Here is a 19,038-nt window from a genome sequence, read left to right on the forward strand (position 1 = left end):
GTAATATATATTTTTTTCATTTGCATGCCGTTTAGCTTCCCTTTATTGGCTCTGCATGCTCTTCAGACAGAGCTGGAACAAAATGCAGTTGGGGCTCAACAGAAGAGATAATCAGCCTGGAGCGGGTGGTTCTCTGGAGTCAACCATCATTGATTAAACACAGAAAAGCTTGTGCAATGCCTGACTATGTCTCTGAGCCCACTCAGTGACGAATCCTTCACTCTCCAGAGGACAGAGGTACATACACATTGTGAGAGAAGCATTTATCGATTGTACTCAGGATGTTATACCTTGTCACTGCTGGACTGTTTCTGATGTCTTTAATAATTGGGAGTCTGGCATTGGGAAGCACTGGGTTTATAACAATGGAGGAAAATAAGTGATTTGTTATCTCACTAATAATAAAAATACCCCTTAATGTTAATTCTCAAAGGCTTTTAACAGTTTAGTTTAAAACATCTCTCAAGACTAAGGGTTCTTCCTGGAAATCAACTCCACAACCCACTAGTCCCTCCCCACTCATCAAGGCAGACAGGAGTGAAAAAACAGAAAGAGGAACCAAACATCAAGAGGGACGGCGGAAAGAGATCTTCAAGAAGTTAATTTTCACTCAGGTATTTACACCACCGTTTCAGCTGGTCATGGGGTTGAACAGCTTAATACAGTGAGGTCCACTTTTAGAACAAACGCCACATTGCTCAAAAAGGTAAAAGCATCGAACCCCAGAGTCCACAGGCAACAATTCCTCTCCACGCAGACGAAAGCCGAAGGACAGATGTGAACCACGGGACTTGTGCAAAAAGCGGAGTTTAAAGCAGGACCAGTTACGTTCTGATTTCTTGGGTAATTAAAACCACAGGAGGGAATAAAAGGAGAGAGAAGAAACAAGGCAACTTGGGGGAACTAAAAAAAAACACTACTTCACACACACACACACACACACACATGTGTACAGAAAACAAAACAAACAAACAAATACCACAAAAGCTCCCCAAAACAAGAGAGTACTAAATTTACACATTTCATGCCCAAAACCAAGTTTCCAAACCTCAGGTGTAAATGAACCTTACCAGGGCTTCTTGAAGACTCTATCCAGTACATTACGCAAGCGCTCTGTGTCACTTCTGGCACATGAAATATTATTTTCCTCTCCTCCATCCCTCACTCCTCATCCTTGAGGGTTGCATTGGTTGTATCCTGGCCCAACAGTAGTCAATGAGTGTTTTGTTACTGACTTCAGCAGGATCAGGATTTGGCATAGATAGCTGCAGGACCAAAATAAAAAGGCCTTTTGTGCCAACTGGGTTCAACTGGCAAGACAGGGCTAGATCCTCTGAGCTAGCAGAGGTGGCCCAGGCTGCCGCGAGGCATTTCAGTGCCGCTGGGTCCAGCCTGAGGGACCACCTGAACTTGTAGCCAGTCCCCATGACTTCAAAGCATCTGTCCCCTAGAGCTAGGGAGGCAAACAGGTAAGCATCTCTCTCCCCATTTTTGTTTCTGCATCCCTAAGGCCACAGCAGAGAGAGGGAGAGCAGTCGCATCTTGAGAAGACCCCTCGGGGCATGACCATAGGCTCATCTGCCACAGAACAATGTTCCTTGTACTGCAGGATCCTGGCAAAGCGGAGCAAACCTGCCCTGTGAACTGGGAGTCAGCCTGCCCTCTGAGAGTACAGGCAACCTCCTCCCGTTCAAAGCTGGAAAAGAAGGGAAACAGATGAGGGGAACACCAGTATAAATCTGGCACCCTCTCCCAGCCTCACAATAAACAAGGAAGAAAGTCAAAGAGCCCAGGTGTCGAGGTTTAAACTCCAGGACTGGAACAAATAAGTAATGGGGACTTTCAGAGCCGACAGCCACTGTGTGATGAAAATCATCCCTCCTTGAAGACTTCACCCACTGACACCGGGGTTTTTAAATCCTGGCACGGCAGCATCACTGGGAGCTAGTACAGCATGTACCACACAGTAACACACGGCTACGTTCAATATGCTGCAGCTGGCTCGCAATTTGTACGCTGATGGGTGGCGTGGGGTTGTCTGTTTTTTGGGGTTTTTCTTCCTCTTGCAAGGCTGCCTCTCGGGCTCTGATGCAGATTTTACTTGTTCAAGGGTAATGTGCCCATGTTGCCTGGCTAGAGAGGGCTCCTGACAACTGCTGCCTGCTAAGAGCTGGGTCTCACATCACACAAGTTAGAAAACAAAACCCCCAACCCTAGACAAGAGATACAGGGAACAGAGCAGTGCTGGGGTTTCTGTCCTCTCCAGACACAGTGCTCAGACATTACCTATTTACAAGGTTTATTTTCCCTGACACTTACATTTTACACTAATTCTGGCTGCCCTTTTTTTTTCTTTTAACTGGGTGAGGTTTAATAAGCACTTACAAAACTCTCCTTTAGAGCTGTATCAAAAAATTGGCCTCCTGGGTAGCTCTGTGCTTCCAGAGAGCACAGGGAATTGTTTTTATGTTTGCAAGCCTTCGCTGCAAGGCTGTCGGTGCCAGCAGTTAACTCTGGCAGGTATTTTTCACATATACTTTATAGGGCTCTAACTCTTCCCATTCTCCTGTGGTGGATGGGTGAACCTCGGCACTTCCAGAAGAAGCAGAGGCAAAGAAAGCCACTCGGCACCCTGTTGGGAAGCGCCCCACTCCCACATTTAACAAGAAAGGTGTCCCCCACACACACCTGGAAACGCACCTTTAGGCACCCACAAGTAAAGACTGGGGGCAAGCAATTAGCAAGCTGACAGTGATCTTTACTAGACCCCAGCTAAAACTGAAATAAGAGAAGAAAGCATAGTGGGTGATTTTCAGAGGCTAATCGAAGCAATAATGAGGTAGCTACTGCACAAGGAAACCTCCCGACAAACAGGAGACAAGAAATCCAAGGAAACTCGCTCTCATTCCAACAGCATCTGAAGTCACACAGTTCTTGAGGGGTTTGACGTTGGTACTCGGAGCCTGGAGTCTCCAGGTCCCTGAAGAAGTGTCCATGTTAATCAGAGAGTAAGGTGAAGCCTTCCCTAGCAAATAAGCAATGCAATTATAAAGTCAGTCAATAGTGTAACGCCAGCCAACGTGTTCCAGCGATATTTTGAAACTGTAATCTGATCCTACTGTTTCCATCCTCGTGCCTTGCCTGCTCTCCCTTGTTGCATACTGTACTATTTGAGGCCCAGAGGGCAAAGCAAGCTCTTGCTGTTTGTTAATGATCAGAAACTGCGTTTCGAGCGAGAGCTCTACGTGAGCCGCCCACGCTACTTTCTTGATAGTTTCTTAAACTTGCAGCCCATGGAAGCCCTGCTAGAAGGCTCTCTGAATAACAAAAGCAAGCAAAACAACCAAAAACACGGCTACAAACTCCACTTCTGCCTTCAGTTTCCAGCTCCTTTTTATCATGCTGAAAAAAAGGCAAAGCCGCAGTCTAAGGCAATCTCCGACTCTGCAGTGTGTTAAGTCTTGCAGGAAACATATGCTTCTATTAAATTGGAAACAGTTTCTAATGCTGTCAGTTTGCTAAATGTAACATGTTCTCTTGGAAGAAGGGGAACAGTTTTAATGTTTTTGACTAACTGCACACACCAAGCAGAGTATGTCTGATAAAGCTGGAATGGACTCCTATAAATATAGCTTATAATAAATTACTGCCTCATTAAGTAATTGTTTGGAAAAAAGAGAGCAGGTTTCTAGATTATGGGTGTGTTATTAAGGGTGTTTATAATATTAGGAATTCTATCAGGGTAGCAGAACATAATGCAAGTTTAAATCAGACGAGCACTTATTAGCTCGTTAAACCATTAAAGACTACCCTGGCAGAATTAGGTGGTGAACAAGACTGCACAGGTTCTGTGCATGGAAAGCTGGTTAGGCGGATTTCAAACCGCCTGCAAGGCTGAAGTCAAGAGCAAAAGCTCTGAGCAACTCTTGACAACTTATTTTCAGTACGAAGCAAGGGGGGTGATATAGCTTTGTAACACAGAGAAGCTAGAAAACATTTATTCAAAACAGGTTTTATTCATGTACAGGAAAGTGGAAGGGGGAAAAAAAAGAACAGGTTTGGATTGCCCAGCAGAAGTCATTTCTACCTCAAAAGGTCTCGCACAGCCAAAATGTCAGTTCTCACACGTTCTGCTTCAGACACAACTTCCCATCAGCATCCTTACAACAGTACACAGCAGATGCAAACAAGAGCCCAGCTTGCTCCTTTTCAGCCTTAAAATTGCTGATGTCACCTCAGCTCTTTGCAGGCCTGGTGCAGACATGGCCCTGCTGACCACCAACCCCAGCAGCAGCTGCTTTGAGCCAGACTAGGGTGTAGGATTCCCCCTCCTCACTACCAGGAGCTGTCTCATCGGGTTTAGTCACTGGGGGAGAGAGATTTTCAGCAAGACGGCAACGCTGCCCTCTCCTCGGGTCACCTCTGTGCCGAATCCTCTTTACAGCCTTCCCCAGGATGGCCACACGCACCATCTACTCCCAACAGTGCCCGTGCCACTGCACAGGAGCCTTCTCACTCAGGATCAGCTTGGCTGAGACTCTGGGCTTCAAAGAGCCACCCAGAAGAGCTGGGGCGAGGTTATTCCAAAATTTGTGTCTCCACGTGGCAGCGCTAAGGAAGCAGCCAGGCTTGCCAAGCGTGAATCAAATTACACTGTGCTGTGTACACACAGGCTGAGCAACTCCGCTGCCAATCTCAAAAGCTCAAGGACTGAGAGCTGCATTACACACCTGGGCATCTGTAGTAGGAAATCAGAGCTGCAGTAAATAAAACCAGGCACAGCACTAGGCCAGCTCCTCAGACTTTACTACGTGATTAGCTGATTATTCAGCAGACTCTGCTTGTTGTCACCTGAAAAATATGCAAGGGCTTCTATGCACAAGCCTCCCCAAGATCAGCCAAGAAGCTCCTCCTGCTCCACACCATGGTTTCGCTTCACAAGTCCAGCACTCCGGGCCTCTCTGGAGAGAAGCAAGAGATACCAGTGCTGCAAGGAGGACCACAGCACGATGAAATCTCCACACCGGTGGGCAAGGAGCCCACGGCACGCAGCTCCGCGCTGGGAGAACGAGGGATATCATCGCTTCAAGCCGGGGAGCAGCAGCAATTAAGGCAGCTGTGTACCGCTCCAGGGCCCAGCTCAGCCACGGGCTGACTGCTTCCATTTTTTCCTGCTGCAGAGCCGGCAGGCACTGGCACAGCAGAAGCAGTGGCTAAAAAAAGAGGCAACTTACTTGTAAATCACAATTCAAAACAATCCAAAAAACCTAGCGCGGCCAGCAGAAAGTGACACAGGCTAGCGACCAGAGTCTCCCTTTTCACTGCTAAAATGACACGCCTGCAATGACAAGATGCTCATGGTCAGACTCTAAGGGAGAATGATGAAATGGCAAGAGCGGCTATACATCCCTCCTCCATCCAATGTCGCTCTGAACAATAGATTACGGCAATATTGTGTTAGATTGTACAACACATCTCTATCTGCACACACGTGTCATGGTCTAGCTGATATTTTTAGCATACTTAGGGACTGACTACTGTAGACCCGTCTTCAGTGGATGTGTATAATTCCTGCAAAGGTTAATGAGAATTGTGCGTGCATCCAAGGGAGACGAGACCCCTTTGTGTATCATGAGAGAGTTTTTCTTGTGTATGTATAATTACTTGGATTGAATCTTTGCTTTCAAGCGTATCATGGCATCTTTTCCCCAAAGATACCTTGTTTTTCCCCCTTGTCGCAGACCCTTAATAAACACATGGGGAAAAATATACCCATGCTACTGTGGAAAGAACTGAATGGTTTGCCAAAAAGTAGGTTATTGCTCTGAAAACAGTGCTGAATAAATTATCACAGTCAAACTGAAAAGCAGTAAATGGCAGCGGGAAGAAGAGAAGAAGGGGAAAAAAAAACACCTCCAAAGAAATGTATACTGCAAAATGTAACATACATCCCAGCAATGACAAGTCAATTTAGTTTCTGGCCTGCAGGTTTTATTTGCTAACCAGTTTCTTGCTACTGAGAGTTTAAAAAGGAGGCAAGAAAAAGGTGTTTCCCTGGCATTTATTCAAGCAGCTATACGGCATGAATAGTTTTCAACATTTTTGCTTAAATGAACTAAACACAGCCCTGTAAACGTATCTATTCTGTGAAAAAGCATCTACTCACCCCCAAGTTTCTCTTAAAGAGGTGAAAAAGCACTTCCAGCAGTGAAAACAAACAAACAAAAGTAGTTGAAGTTTGACATGAAAAGTTTGCTAAGATGGCGTTAAGTGATGTTAGACGAGATGATAACTGTTGGCCTTTCCATCCAGTGTACTAAAGCTCCTGCTTTGAAATACAGCATTTGTTTTCATGAAGGAGCCTTCCGAAAACTGATAACGGGAACTTTGGCCAGCCTTGAACTATTCTCAACCTGTAACAGCTCTGAGTTGGAGATACCATTTTTCATGGCACCTGCTTTATTTCACAATAAAAACTACTACACCAAAGTGATACCCTTTAAAACAGACACCATGGGATTCACATAACTTTTATGTGTAGTAATTTAAGCATTCTCAAATAAATCATTTTAACTTATATGGAGACACCCTTTTAATAGCATATTTTAAGAACATGCGTATTAAACCTGTATTTTGAAGCAGGCTTAGTACAGGGTCAATTAACATGGAACAAACACACTTAACCACAAACTAAGCCTTTGGAAATTGGGAGTGGAAAACACAGGAGAAGAGATCAGGAAACTGAAACTCAGTGTGTTAAACTTCATTTCATATTCAGTCAGGCACAACCCACTCAGCTCACCCAAGATACTATTACACTGATTTTCCCCACAACGCTAAAAAAAAAAGCATTAGAGCACATACATATCACGTACGTTCCACTGCCAGCGAGGGGAGGCACAGCAGCAACAGGAAGCTTTACACTATATGTGACACACACAAAAAATATTCTCTCTCCTCTATTCATTCGCAAGTTGTTTCTGGAATACTTTAGCTAGGGAGGAAAGGGTTGTTTAGAAACACCAAGTTTTGCCAAACAGATGGAGTAGGAGGGTAAGGGAGACTGAGCTTGACCACAGGAGGGTAACCTAAGCAGGTTACTGCACCCCTGGGACGGCCAGAAGGAAAGCAGTCCTGACCAAAATCCCCTCGTCCGCAGCACAGACTAATAAATTGTACATCCCTCCTCCTATACAGGGACAAGTGAAGGTACAAGAACAAAGTGGCAAAAAAACGTGCTATACAAAAAAAAAAATGCTTAAATAGAGCAGCGTCTTCCATGTACACATATACACAGAGCAATAAGAAAGGAAAATGTTACCACTGTTTAAAAAAAACACTGTGGTTTGTGCATGAATGCCAGCCTCCTATCTTGATTAAATGTATATTTGAAAAATACGCAAATGATATGCGTGCACGTGTACGTGTATCTATTAAGCACTTCTTCCAAGACTGAAAGGCTGCCTGTGAAAACACGTGAAAAGTAAAGAGTTTGTGCAGGCACCGGAAGATGATGATGTATTTCTGAATTAGGTTCTAAAACTTCACTTTGCAGCTACTTGAAGTCAAGACAAAGCTGCCTTTAGGCACCTCAAACTAGTCAGACCTGCTGTAGCAGTTGCACAGTCTGCTTCAAATATGCCCTCCACGCTCCTTTCAACCTCCACCCCAACATATATCCGCATAGTTTACCTCCAATCACGGGTGGTTCTTTCTATCACACAGTTCACTCAACCTTATTGCCTGCCTGGCACGACAGGAGTTTTTAACAGAATAAATGTTACAGGCTACCGTAAGAACCTGTAAGAAAACAGTCGATAATTGTCACGTTTCCATTAAAGGTGAGTGTGGCTCAAACACCACAAGGGTTTCCTGCAGGGGACTGAAAATCTGAGATCAGGAAAACACTTTTATTCGCTAGAGATCGCCAGAGTAAGTTTAAGGGTGGATTCAGATCTTTCCACCAACCCAGGGTTCCTTTGAAAAGGGAACTTCTTTCTTCTGCTAGTTCCACATAGCGCCCAGTTTTAAAAATAACATTAAACAACCCACAATTGCACTTTTCTCTTTGTATTCTACTATATCCGTAATACAATTTTTATTCTAACTTCATGGAAACACAAGCTATCAGATGAAATTCAATATATCTTACTGGTATGAAAGCAAAGTAAACAGGCTTTGGCTCCTAATAATTACACAGACTAAGACCCATGTTATTCAACACCACTTAAAGCTCAATTCCAGAGCGATATTAATGAGAAATTCCTCTTTAAGCCCACTGCTCCTCAAGACACTGATCATGTCCATATAGGTTGGGAACTTCAGATGTATGGCAACAGCTCCGGTTTTAGGTACCAAGCAGAGTGCTGAACCCAGCCCCTTATTTGGAAGAATAATGGCCTGAACTCGTCTAAGACAGGACTTGAGTGTGGTTTTACTATCACTGCAGCAGCCTGAGTCCATAGTCATTCTGATGTGGTGGTGGCTGCTGTCTCACTTGAGCCAGCTGAGCCGCCACCCTCAAAGAAGGGATACGTGAAAACCAAAAATCTGCTCTCCGGTGACTTGACCACTTCTTTGGTCCTGTCAAGCCATCTTGCTCCTCACCAAAGCCACTTCCAAAGACCCGTGAGGTTTACTGCCAGCTGCCCCATGCCCCTGGAGATGGGTCCTACTCTCCCTTGGAAATGCCCCTCAAAGCAGCTCTTCCTCACCATGGAATTCGCTGAAGGAATCTCACAGCTGCAAGTCTCCTGCATCTTCATAGTTCCTGGCCACTTTGCAATGACACAGAGCATCTGACACATTCATCTGGAGCCACCAGCAAAGCAAACGTCACCATACACTTTCTATTCTACACAACAACACACCATTTAATACCCAACACACCATTTAATACCCATGCAACAACCATGGGACAGAGGGCAGGGACCTGCTGTGATGGGTGCTGTACAGACTCAGGACATACAGGCCTATTTCTTCCAAAGTATCTGTGCTGTCTCCCAGAAACACATTCGCTTTGGACTCTGTTTTGCCCAACCCAACAGCAAAGTGAGCACTGCATTTACAAGGCTTTCTTTCCCTACTTGTGTTGAATAATCAGCATTGCCATTTTTTGTTATCTAGTGTTTGCACTGGCAATGCCTAACAAACCTTAAGCCTCCACTACAGCAAACACAAAAATTGAGTTTGTTTATAAAAATGAAAGAACTAACACATGTTGAGGGTCTCTCTCCATTTACAGAGAACATGCACTTCTTCATGACAGCACAGTTTCTCCGACTGATTGAAGTTTAGAAATAAAACAAGTGGCAGAAAACATGTAATTATATCTCCCCGAAGAAAAGGAGAACTGTTCTCAGACTGACAAACTCCATTATCTACAAACCATTAATTAGCAAGAGATTCATCTACACTAAAGGTCTGTGCTTACTGCCAACCTGCTTACATTTAAGCTGGACCTTGCTCTCTCCTTTGGAACGCTCCTGATCTTTGGACTTGGTAACTGAAAGCTGCCGCTTCTGGCACAGATTTGTGTGCGTGTGAAGGAACCATTGCAACTGGAGCTGCCTCATTATGAACTGGTTACACACACAAAGCTGAGTTAAAAGATGGTGTCTCTCTTGTTACTCAGCCCTTATAGAAAGTAGATCACCAGAAGACTACTTACACTTTCAAAGTACTGCATTCTCCTTGCTTGACAGATTACACTTTAAGATGTTACATAAAAGCAAAAATAGTCACAAGTATTTTGGATCACCTGTCTAGTGTTAGCACTGCTGGAGATGAACTGTGCCAGGAGTGTTTTACATCAGTGTGAAAGAAGTCAGAGTTCCTAAAAAAGATCTTTTTCCCTATGAATTATTTATTGGAAAAATAAAAGCAGCTTGTGAAAATGATGGCAAAATCCTTCAAACTAGATATTGCATAAGATCTGTTGTACTTCATGGAAGCTAAAAAAAAATTGAATATTAAATGTGAGGTTTTCCTTGATATTAGGACATTATCTCAAACTCCTTGATGCTACTCAGGTAGACAATTGCAGTGCTTGCATTATTTATATTATTATTTCTACCAAAACACTGAGAAACTGTCATTATTTCATCTTTCCCACTAAAAAGAGCAGGTGTATAAAGGAATACAATTACAATTCTTAACAACCAGCACCTACAGACACATTTAATGCTCTTTAAGACTGCTTCACCTACAGACAAAATCTGAAGTACCTATGGCTAGCAAGTTTCTTTTTGTTTGTTTCTAATCAGCTTCAGAGAGAAAGAAATCGGCTTGACATGAAAACCAAAGTGGTGTTTTAATATGCACAAAGTCTAGCTTCCTTCGTTAGCAGTCCAATCCAGTTCCTGCAGAAAAGGAGTGGGTGGTTTTTGCTACCAACTTAAATGGAAGCAGGACCGGTCACAAAAGGAGGAAGAGCTACAGCTGTTAGATGTTGCAGTACTTGCCTGGACAATGGGAGCATTCCCTAGAACACGCTCTCAGATACCTGTCTGGCAGCACAAACTGCTAATCCTCCTCCTATCTCTACCACCACCACTAGCTCATTATGTTAAATCAGATTCCAAAGATACCGTCTTATGATGTAAAAATGTATGCATTTTAACTTCAGGCAGAAAGGGATACTCTCAATTTATCCTGCTTAATAAACTGCTTAATTTCTACAGCAATTTAAGTACATGAAGCAGCAATTTTTAGGGAAACACAATTAATTTCTACAGTTTGATTTACCATATGAAAGCTTCCCATCCACTTAGATGGAAACTGAGGTGCCTGGGTCAATTTTGTACCCTGCGAGAAGCCTGTAAGACACAACCACCTTAATTTGGATTGAGTATTTTATGGAGGTGAATCCCTAAAAATCAGGATAAAAAGGAAGCGTCATTTCAACTCTCACAAATAGAAACAGTTTACTCCATTTGAGAAGACACAACCAAAAAAGTGATGTTAGGGGGCAGCCAAGCCCTCTACCACCACTGTTTGAGCAATATCTACAGTGGTCAAATCCAGCACCCACCAACAGCATGGAGAGCCACCCTGCTGACTTCACCGGGCACCAGCTGAAAAAGCCTGGACTTTCCTGATCTCGAGACTTGTCTGGACACAGACTGCCACACGCAACAGCTCCGGCGAGTTGCGCTCAAGTTCGGCTAAAGGGGCTGACAGCCCCCCCAGATGGAGATGAAATGGGCACATTCGCTTTATTTTACACAGGCAGCTGACCCGCAGCTGTAAATCAGCCACCAAGAGTCCCAAGGGGACCGGACACAAACCCCTCCATAGATCTTCAACAAAAGTGGCCCTGGGTTTTCCAGCTGTACTTCACCAAATGCACGAAGTGACAGCAGGTAACTGCACTCCTATTTTCAAGCTTAAGGAGAACTTATCTTTCCAGATCCTGACACTCCGACATGAGTGAAGTAGCAAACGCTCTAAATGAAACTAGCATCGCAAAATGAGTTTTTTCAAGCCTTTCCTCACCCTGAAGGAAATCCCAATAAACAGTTGTGTTTTTTTTTTGCCATGGCTTCCAAAAGATGAACCACCCTGGTCACAAAAGCCCCCCAAACGCCTGTTCCTCCGTGCTGGCGGTGCTCCCAAGGAAGACGCAAGTGCGGTACTGCTCAGGGAAAAGACCAGCTAATCCCCTGTCCTGCTGCCGCCCTAACACCAACCCCTGGAAAGGTCCAGCAGCGGGGCCAGCCGGGTCCTGCCCAGCCATATGTCAGCTTCGCTCCACCGGAGTGAAAGTCTCCCCCAGGCCCTCTGAGCTCTCCCGGCACCACCGCACGCACTTTTAGGGATACCCTAGTCCCCGCTCTGGCTGAGAAAAAAGAGCAAGGCTGCAGCCTCCCGCTTTAATGGCCCCCCCGGCGCACACTCTGACTTACCGGGGTGAAGCCGTTTTCTTCGAGTGGGATGGAGCGTGGCTCTTGAGAGCACAACCGCCCGCACTATCGGCACAGCAGCCCCGATAAAAAGTATTCCAACTACACGCACGCACCTGCTCCGGCCCGGGATCCCCGCGCATCGGCGTTGGGGTGGGGGAGGTATTTTAAGAGCAACTCCGCCGCTCTCCCTCCTCTGCTCATCTGAAGCACGATCTGCCCCCGGAGAGGGGGAAGACACCCGCCCCGAGATCCTCTGCCCAGGCACAAATTTAAAGGTAGAGATAAACCAAGCCCCGGTGACTCGCAAAGCTGAGGCGGGGGGAGTGGGTGCCGCGGTCCCCCCACCCCCCAGAGCCGCCTGCCCCTGCCCCCCAGCCCCACTCACCACATGCAGCTCCACCTGAGAACTAACGCATGGAGGGGTGGAGGTCGCAAACTCTCGCCCTAGAGCAGCTCCATATGTCGCTCCCTCGCCGCGCCGCTCCGGGGAGGGGCCGGGTGGGATGCGGAGGAGGAGGAGGAAGAGGTGGAGGAGGCAGGCGCAAGCGGCGTGAGGATTTAAGCCTCTGCTGTGCCCCGGCGGCTGTGATCACGCAGCATTATACAATGGAGGAGGAGAGGGGAGGAGGCACCAGCCCCGGCTCCCAGCACTTGCCGCCAGCACTGACGACAGGGGCGGCTCCGGCGAGCTCCTCGCCCTCCGGCCCGCGTCAACGCTCCGCCTCGCCCCGGCCTGCCTTCCTCCCCCGCCCCCCACGCCCGCTGCTCCTCCTCCTCCTCCTCCTCCTCCCCCCCCCCCCCCCCCCCCCCAGCTCCGTGGCCGCCGGCGCGGCTCCCCTGGCTGCCCACGCCAGCCTGTGCCCCGGGCGGGCGGCGCGGCCCCCGCAGCGCGGCCGCCGCCGGGGGTTCCCCGGGGAGCGCCGGGCCCCGCGCCGGGACAAAGGCGGGTGCCAACGCGCCCCGACCGCAAATATGACAAGTATCCCTGCTATCCGGCGGCGAGGACCCGGCCGGGGGACGGGGCTCGGCTGCCCCCCGCCAGCCCTGCTCCCCCGCGGGCCTGGCCCCGGGGTCACCCCGAACCCCCCCGGCCCCGGGCCAGCCCCCAGCCGGGCCAAGCAGAGCGGGTGTTGGGGGGCTGGAGAAAACCCGGGGCGCTGCCGGCCGCCCCCCGCCCCGGGAGCTCACCTGGGAGCCGAGGCAGGCGGCAGATCCCCCTCTGTGGGATCCTCGCTTCTAATTTGGGATGTGCAGATACCACCGAAGCACAAAAATGAGGCCAAACGGAGATGCTGGAGCGCACGAAGACTTGGGGGAAGGGAGGGGAGAGCTGCGCGCCAGGCGCTATCTGGAAAGAAGACGATTATTTTAAGTTACCTCAAATCCCTGTGTTTTGAAAGGGTCTGTAATCCCAGCCAGCGCTGTAAAAGGCGATTCAAACACCTTACAGTTTTGGCTGCAGCCCCAGGAGCATCTCGAATCATTCCAGCCTTTCATGTTCCACTAAACCGGTTGTACTTCTGGACAATAAAGCTTTAAGACCTAACATAAAGGCGATTATTAGTCATTAATACCACGACTCGTTTAGGTATTATGCTCGAAATGGTTCGTAATGATTTGCGATCAATCAAGCTGATGGTCTTGTTAGAAATTAAGTTCCATTTTCAGCTAGAAAACAGAAAAGCGGGATACTTCTAGAGGGAAGATTTCTTTAACCTGGAAATTGTATGTCAAAAAGTCCACAAAGGAGAAAAAAAAAAGTGAATATGCCAAAACAGGAGATTAAAGTGATGATTTTTTAAATTCTTATACTTGAAAAGACCCCACCTAATTCGGGTTTAACACCAAGACTGGTATTTCAGGTGATACTTTGCTGAAGCCACTAAAACAGGACGAATGAGTGTCAGACCTAAAAACTGGTGTTTGACTTGGCCAGTTCTGGAGGCCTCGGCACACCTTCCCCTGCCACTGGTGCTACCAGAGCGGAGTGTTGGATCTCCCTCATCCTCTGTCTGCAGTACAGAGGTAGCCCCGAACCCGACCTGCAAAGCAATTCACAGCCATTGACTGAATTTTGACGAGTGACTTGTGAATTGCTCAGGAGCTGTCAAAAATTAAAACCAGAATTTCCCCTGGCTAGATACTTTCCAGCAGCCAAGCGCTGAAATTTGGTCCTTCTACTCGGGAAAACAAGCCCCCTCTTGAAATTACATGAGTCTTTTTTTTTGTTTTTTGCATGGCAGATCCACCACATTTCAGGACCACATTCTGCCCTCCCTGACACCAGATTTCTAATGCAGCAGGATCTGGCCTTGCGTAATTGTGCTGTGGATGCACCCAGCTAAGCAGCGCCTGCCTTCCGGAGCTCAAAGTCCGCAGCAGGTTTACAGTCCCTGTGCCTGGGTGTGTGCACGCTATCGCCAGCACCATAGGCATAACCACAAACATTTGCTAAATAAGCAGCTGGGCTCCAGTCCGATATCCATGGCCCCAGTCTTGCCATGTTATACTCCGCAGTAAAAGGCTTGAGCCTATATCGTCTGAGTTTTAAATGCTTCTGACTTTGTTAGGTTGCTCCAATTTTACACTAGCGCAAGAGAAAACTCACCGCCCCTCTGTTTCCTACTGTAACTCCCCTGGGCCTTTCTTGGCAGGAGTTTATAGTCATGCTGTAACTCAGATTGTTCCTCTGAACACAACTAGTACAACCTGCATCCACACTCAGAAGCACTCTCAGCTGAGCACAGGTCATGATACGAATCAATAAAAGCTCCTTCCTATGCTTTGCCCACAGCAGAGGCTCCGTTGTAGTGGGACGACGTTGGGCTGTGCAACATGAATAATCTGACCGCTTCTCACATTGCCTCGCATGTGATTTAATGAGACCTTTCTGGCCATAGCAACTCTGCTCTGCAGCCCCAGAGCAATCTGGCCAGAAGGTGTCTGCAAGGCCCAAACATGTTGGTAAGTGCAGAGAAACAGCCTGCAACTGAGCCACAAAACACTGTACGAGGAAGTGGGTCAGCAGAGGCTTCCAGAGCCTGCAGGAGCCGGGGAGAAGTCTGTGTGTCTGCGACAAGGAACCACCCAAAGTGCATCCCCTTTTGGAGCAGTGCACCCAAGGACTTCCCGAGGAGCAGTAGCGCACATGTAACTGTGCAGTTATAGCCTTGACACAGACCCTCCGACTGCTCACACATGACGACAACGTGCTAAAAGTGAAGGAACCAAACTGCATTTTTCTACAGTGGTACTGACCTGACGTGGGCCACAGGCATAGCCTGAGTGCAGCCTTCTCTTTGAGCAAGGATGGTCAAAGCTTGCCTGATTGAGGCCAGGTCGCTCGTAGATCATTCAAAAACCCTCCTGTGTTAAAGATAAATAAATGAACAAACAAAAATCAAAGATTGGGATGGGGGAAACAGACACCAGACTTCATAGGGCAATTGCCTGTCAACACATGCGCTAATTAGAAAAGAGAGGCAACATTTAGTGTGCTGAAACATTGGCATCCCTCATGTTTTTCAAAAAAAGAGCCAGTGAACTGCTTCCTATGTTTCTATTTGCATCCTTAGCCTTTTTCTTTCTAATTGCAGTACAGGTTAATACTGTGAGATTTCATCTGGTAATTGTACAACACATCTCCATTTTCTCCCTGAATGTTTTTGCTTCAGTGCGTGCAGAAGCTTGCAGGCAAATACCTAATACTGCGCCCAGAGCAGGCACATTTTTTGCAAAGAAAGACCCCATCAGCACCGATAACTTGGGAAAAGCTAAAGGAAGGGCCAAAGGTGCTCATTCCGCTAGAGCAGCACTCCCCACCAAGCAACGTGGGTCTCACGGGTAGGAAGTAAGCATGCTACAAGCAAAGGCATGATTAAACACTGCTAAGACCTCATGCCATCTCCATTCAGGCCACCTCAGGGATCAATACTGACCTTCCAGTGCGAGGCCCTTCTCATGTGAGGCTCAGCTGTGAATAAAAGCAAGCCCCTCAAAAAAAAATTGGGGTGCTGCGTTACTGTAGTCTGCACCTGTACCTTGGCAGGGACGGAGCTGCACCTGTGAGCTGGGCTCCTTTCCTTGAGATTTCAATTGCTTTTTCCCTTCTTTTGCTGGTGCAACTCTTCACTGTAACGAGGCTGCCACACATCCCAAGGCACAGAGGAACCGGTGAAAACCGAATGAAGGAATGCTCCCTCCCTTTTCGTTCCAATTTTAGCTTTTTTTTTTCCTTCCTTCATTTTCTGCTTTAGCTCATGTTTTTCTCCTTTAATGTTTTTGTGGCAGTAGGAGAAACACCGTTCCCTAGAATGCATAATATGCTTAATTATCATTCTCTGTTAGTTCTCTAGGAAAAAAAAAAACCTACAGGAGAAATCAGTTTAATTAATGAGTATGACCAAATGCAGCCTTAGTTCTAATGCAGTATCATATATTATATGTCCAGTTGGGCAGTTGTTCTTACTTGGGTAAAATGAACAGAGAGGCAAAAAACCATGGAGCTCATGAATCAATATTCTGAGTGCAACTATCCCCTTTTGTATAGTTATTCTAAGCCTTCCTACAGATTTCGATGCCAACGTCTGTTCCCAAATAACTGCTTTTGGCTTCAGTAATGCAGGATCGGGCCCATACAGTCTAGTAATAGAAAGCTGTTGCTTGGCAGTACCAAGGGTTGTGCCACATGGTAAATTCATTAAGTAATTAAGAAAAAAAAACAACCTTAATGCCAAGATAGTACTCAAACAGTCGTGCCCGTTAAAAATCCCCAGCGCGTGTCAAGGACAAGGGTGGCAAGATTTCATCTGAAAGTCAGACTTGGTGATTTAGATGCTTTTCAAAAGAGCTACTCTTCACATACTAAATTATTAAGGAAATATTATGGAACAGGATTATCAGGAAAGAAAAAAAACGCAGCGTGCATTAGCTGGCTTAGTCAGAGGAGGTTTTGCTGCATTCCTCCCTCATGCACGGAGATGACTCCCTCCCTCTGTAATTCCCTGTGCACTCCCAGTCCTCTGGAGGCTGCTGGTGTGCATCATCCTCGCTCCAGCTGAAACACTCTGTCCTAAAGCAGACGTTCGGGCTGCCTACCATTGTTGCAGATCTTCTCACATCGTTTTTGCCTTTCTGTAAACATCCATGTTCTTTCCCAAATCCCATTCAGGCTGTATCACCTGCAAGATGTGCTTCATTTTTGACCCAGGCCAGGCTGTTCACACTGACAGTCTGTACAGCACAGGGGCTCCTAAAACAGTCTCTCCACTCTTGCTTCTTGAGACGCAGTGGATTGTACCTTGCAGAGTTTTAAACAATTTTAGGCTGCTTTTCTTTCCCTTTCAGTGCTCCCTCTGCAGTCTCTATCAAAAGCACAAGTCATTCTTTTCTGGAACATTTGGTTACTTTTTTGAAGAGAGGCTTTGCTGGTGTTCTGATATTCATCTCATCCTGGGGCCAGTGGATTAAGAAAGAAAAAAATCTGCAGATAAAACCAAAGGCTCTGTTTTACAACCAAGGAGGGAATACTTTTCTTAAAGAAAAAAACACGGGAACACTGGGGAAAAATACAGAGAGATGGCCAGTCTTCAGGCCTAATTAACCATTGGTGTAAACAGATGTCACTGCAATCAAGCCAGAAGACTTCGGCCACCCACTAGTCTTGAGCACGAACCCAACACGAGCCTGAAAATCCTACCAACGTGGGGCTGTGAAACATTCCGGCCACACAGGCGCTTCAGTACAAAGGTCGTCACCATCTCCCTTACGCTGACGGACTAACTGCTCCTGGTTCTCCAGGGGAGAGCGGCTCTGCTAATGTGGCTTACCACGTGCACTGCACATATTACAACCCTTTTCTGAAGCAAAGCTGCTCTAACAGAACTCTCCATGAAGCCATACGTTTCTGGAGCACAGATGCCCCCGCCACACTCTTCTTAAACACTCTTGAAACCTGGAAGAGGCCTGGCTGCATAGGCAAGTTGGAGTATGTTCACCACTGCTCAACCCTGCCGAGATGCCAAAGCCCTGACAGACCAAACGGGGCCGCCAACAGGGTTACTAGAGGCTTCTAGAAGTAGATGCTCCTGCTCAGATTTGTTGCATTGAAAAATTGTACAGCAGTAGCAATGTGTTCGAGGCTGGGAGGGCAAAGCCAAAATGGTGTTGTGGCTATGGTGTTGATATAGGGAGTTAATGTAGCATTGCAATATGTTATATAGCACTTAAAACCATATAACTAGAGTTAAATGCGTTCATGCGCAGATGCATTAAAGGGGAGTGGGGGGAAACACAACAAAAAAACCCCATCACCACACCACTATTTCAATCCTTGTTTACACAGAAACATGAGTTAATACATTGACATCCAAATGAATGCACCCACCTCTAGCACTTCTGCTGGGTGGAATACAACCTGTAGAGCATATTAATGCTTCTACTCCTTTTGGGGGGCTTGGGTATTCTGTTTAAAACTAGTTTCTGCAGCTGCTTAGAACCACTAGATTCAAGCAATGCTTACCAAATAAGACAGAGCCTTTTTCAAGGTAATTCAAAGTTGCAATGACAAATGCTTCCTCTGACTGTCCCAGGTGCAAAATTCTTTACAGACGAGGTTTATCTGTACTCCTTTCAGACAGAGAGAGGTTTCTGAGAGTCCAATTTTAAGTAAACAGTGAGTGACCCACACAACTTCTTAAAAAAAAAAAAGAACCACACAATAAAGCAGAAGTTGAATCTGCAGGGCCAAATTTAGAAGAAGGGGAAAAAAATTAAGCTGGCAAAAAAACCTCGCACAAGAACATCAAATGTAGCATAAACTCCCACTGCCATTCTGTTCCACTACAAATAAATGAAGATCATCTAGAACTGAACTCATTGAGTCAATGCAGTGAATGTACAAGTCTTCCTGTTTTAACCCTTCACAAAATGTGTGATTTCTTAGATTATGTGCAGAGAAGAGATAAAAAAAAAAATAAAGATTGAATGAGCACATCAGATGCTTTTCCTGACTGCGCCTGTGGTGATGATTCATTTTGCTTCTCTACATTCCCTCGTGCTAGCACAGCTAAGAGTCAGCAAATGCTCGTACTGTACGTGCAGGTAAACAGACTGTGGGTGAAGTCTGTATTTG

The 19,038-nt window shown here is 46.4% G+C and overlaps 1 protein-coding gene across 22 annotated transcripts in view; it reads right to left on the reverse strand.

The window, feature by feature from the left end:
• Positions 1–19,038, reverse strand: part of SERTAD2 (SERTA domain containing 2) — an 84,691-nt gene that overhangs the window by 10,387 nt on the left and 55,266 nt on the right. For 10 of the 22 annotated variants that reach the window (XM_065059793.1, XM_065059791.1, XM_065059792.1 and 7 more), the window contains one exon: positions 15,165–15,272. The exons of 5 other annotated variants lie outside the window; for them this stretch is intronic. In XM_065059793.1, coding sequence (XP_064915865.1) covers positions 15,165–15,184 — 20 coding nt within the window. In that variant the 5' untranslated portion in view covers positions 15,185–15,272. Of the gene's footprint in view, positions 1–1,070; positions 11,862–12,291; positions 12,490–13,094; positions 13,255–13,285; positions 13,449–15,164; positions 15,279–15,946; positions 17,389–19,038 lie in introns of those variants that run through there. 7 more of the 22 variants (XM_065059799.1, XM_065059795.1, XM_021291492.2 and 4 more) reach the window with 7 other exon arrangements.

The sequence above is a fragment of the Columba livia genome, chromosome 3 (genome assembly GCF_036013475.1).
Source record: "Columba livia isolate bColLiv1 breed racing homer chromosome 3, bColLiv1.pat.W.v2, whole genome shotgun sequence".
Taxonomy (NCBI): Eukaryota; Metazoa; Chordata; class Aves; order Columbiformes; family Columbidae; genus Columba; species Columba livia.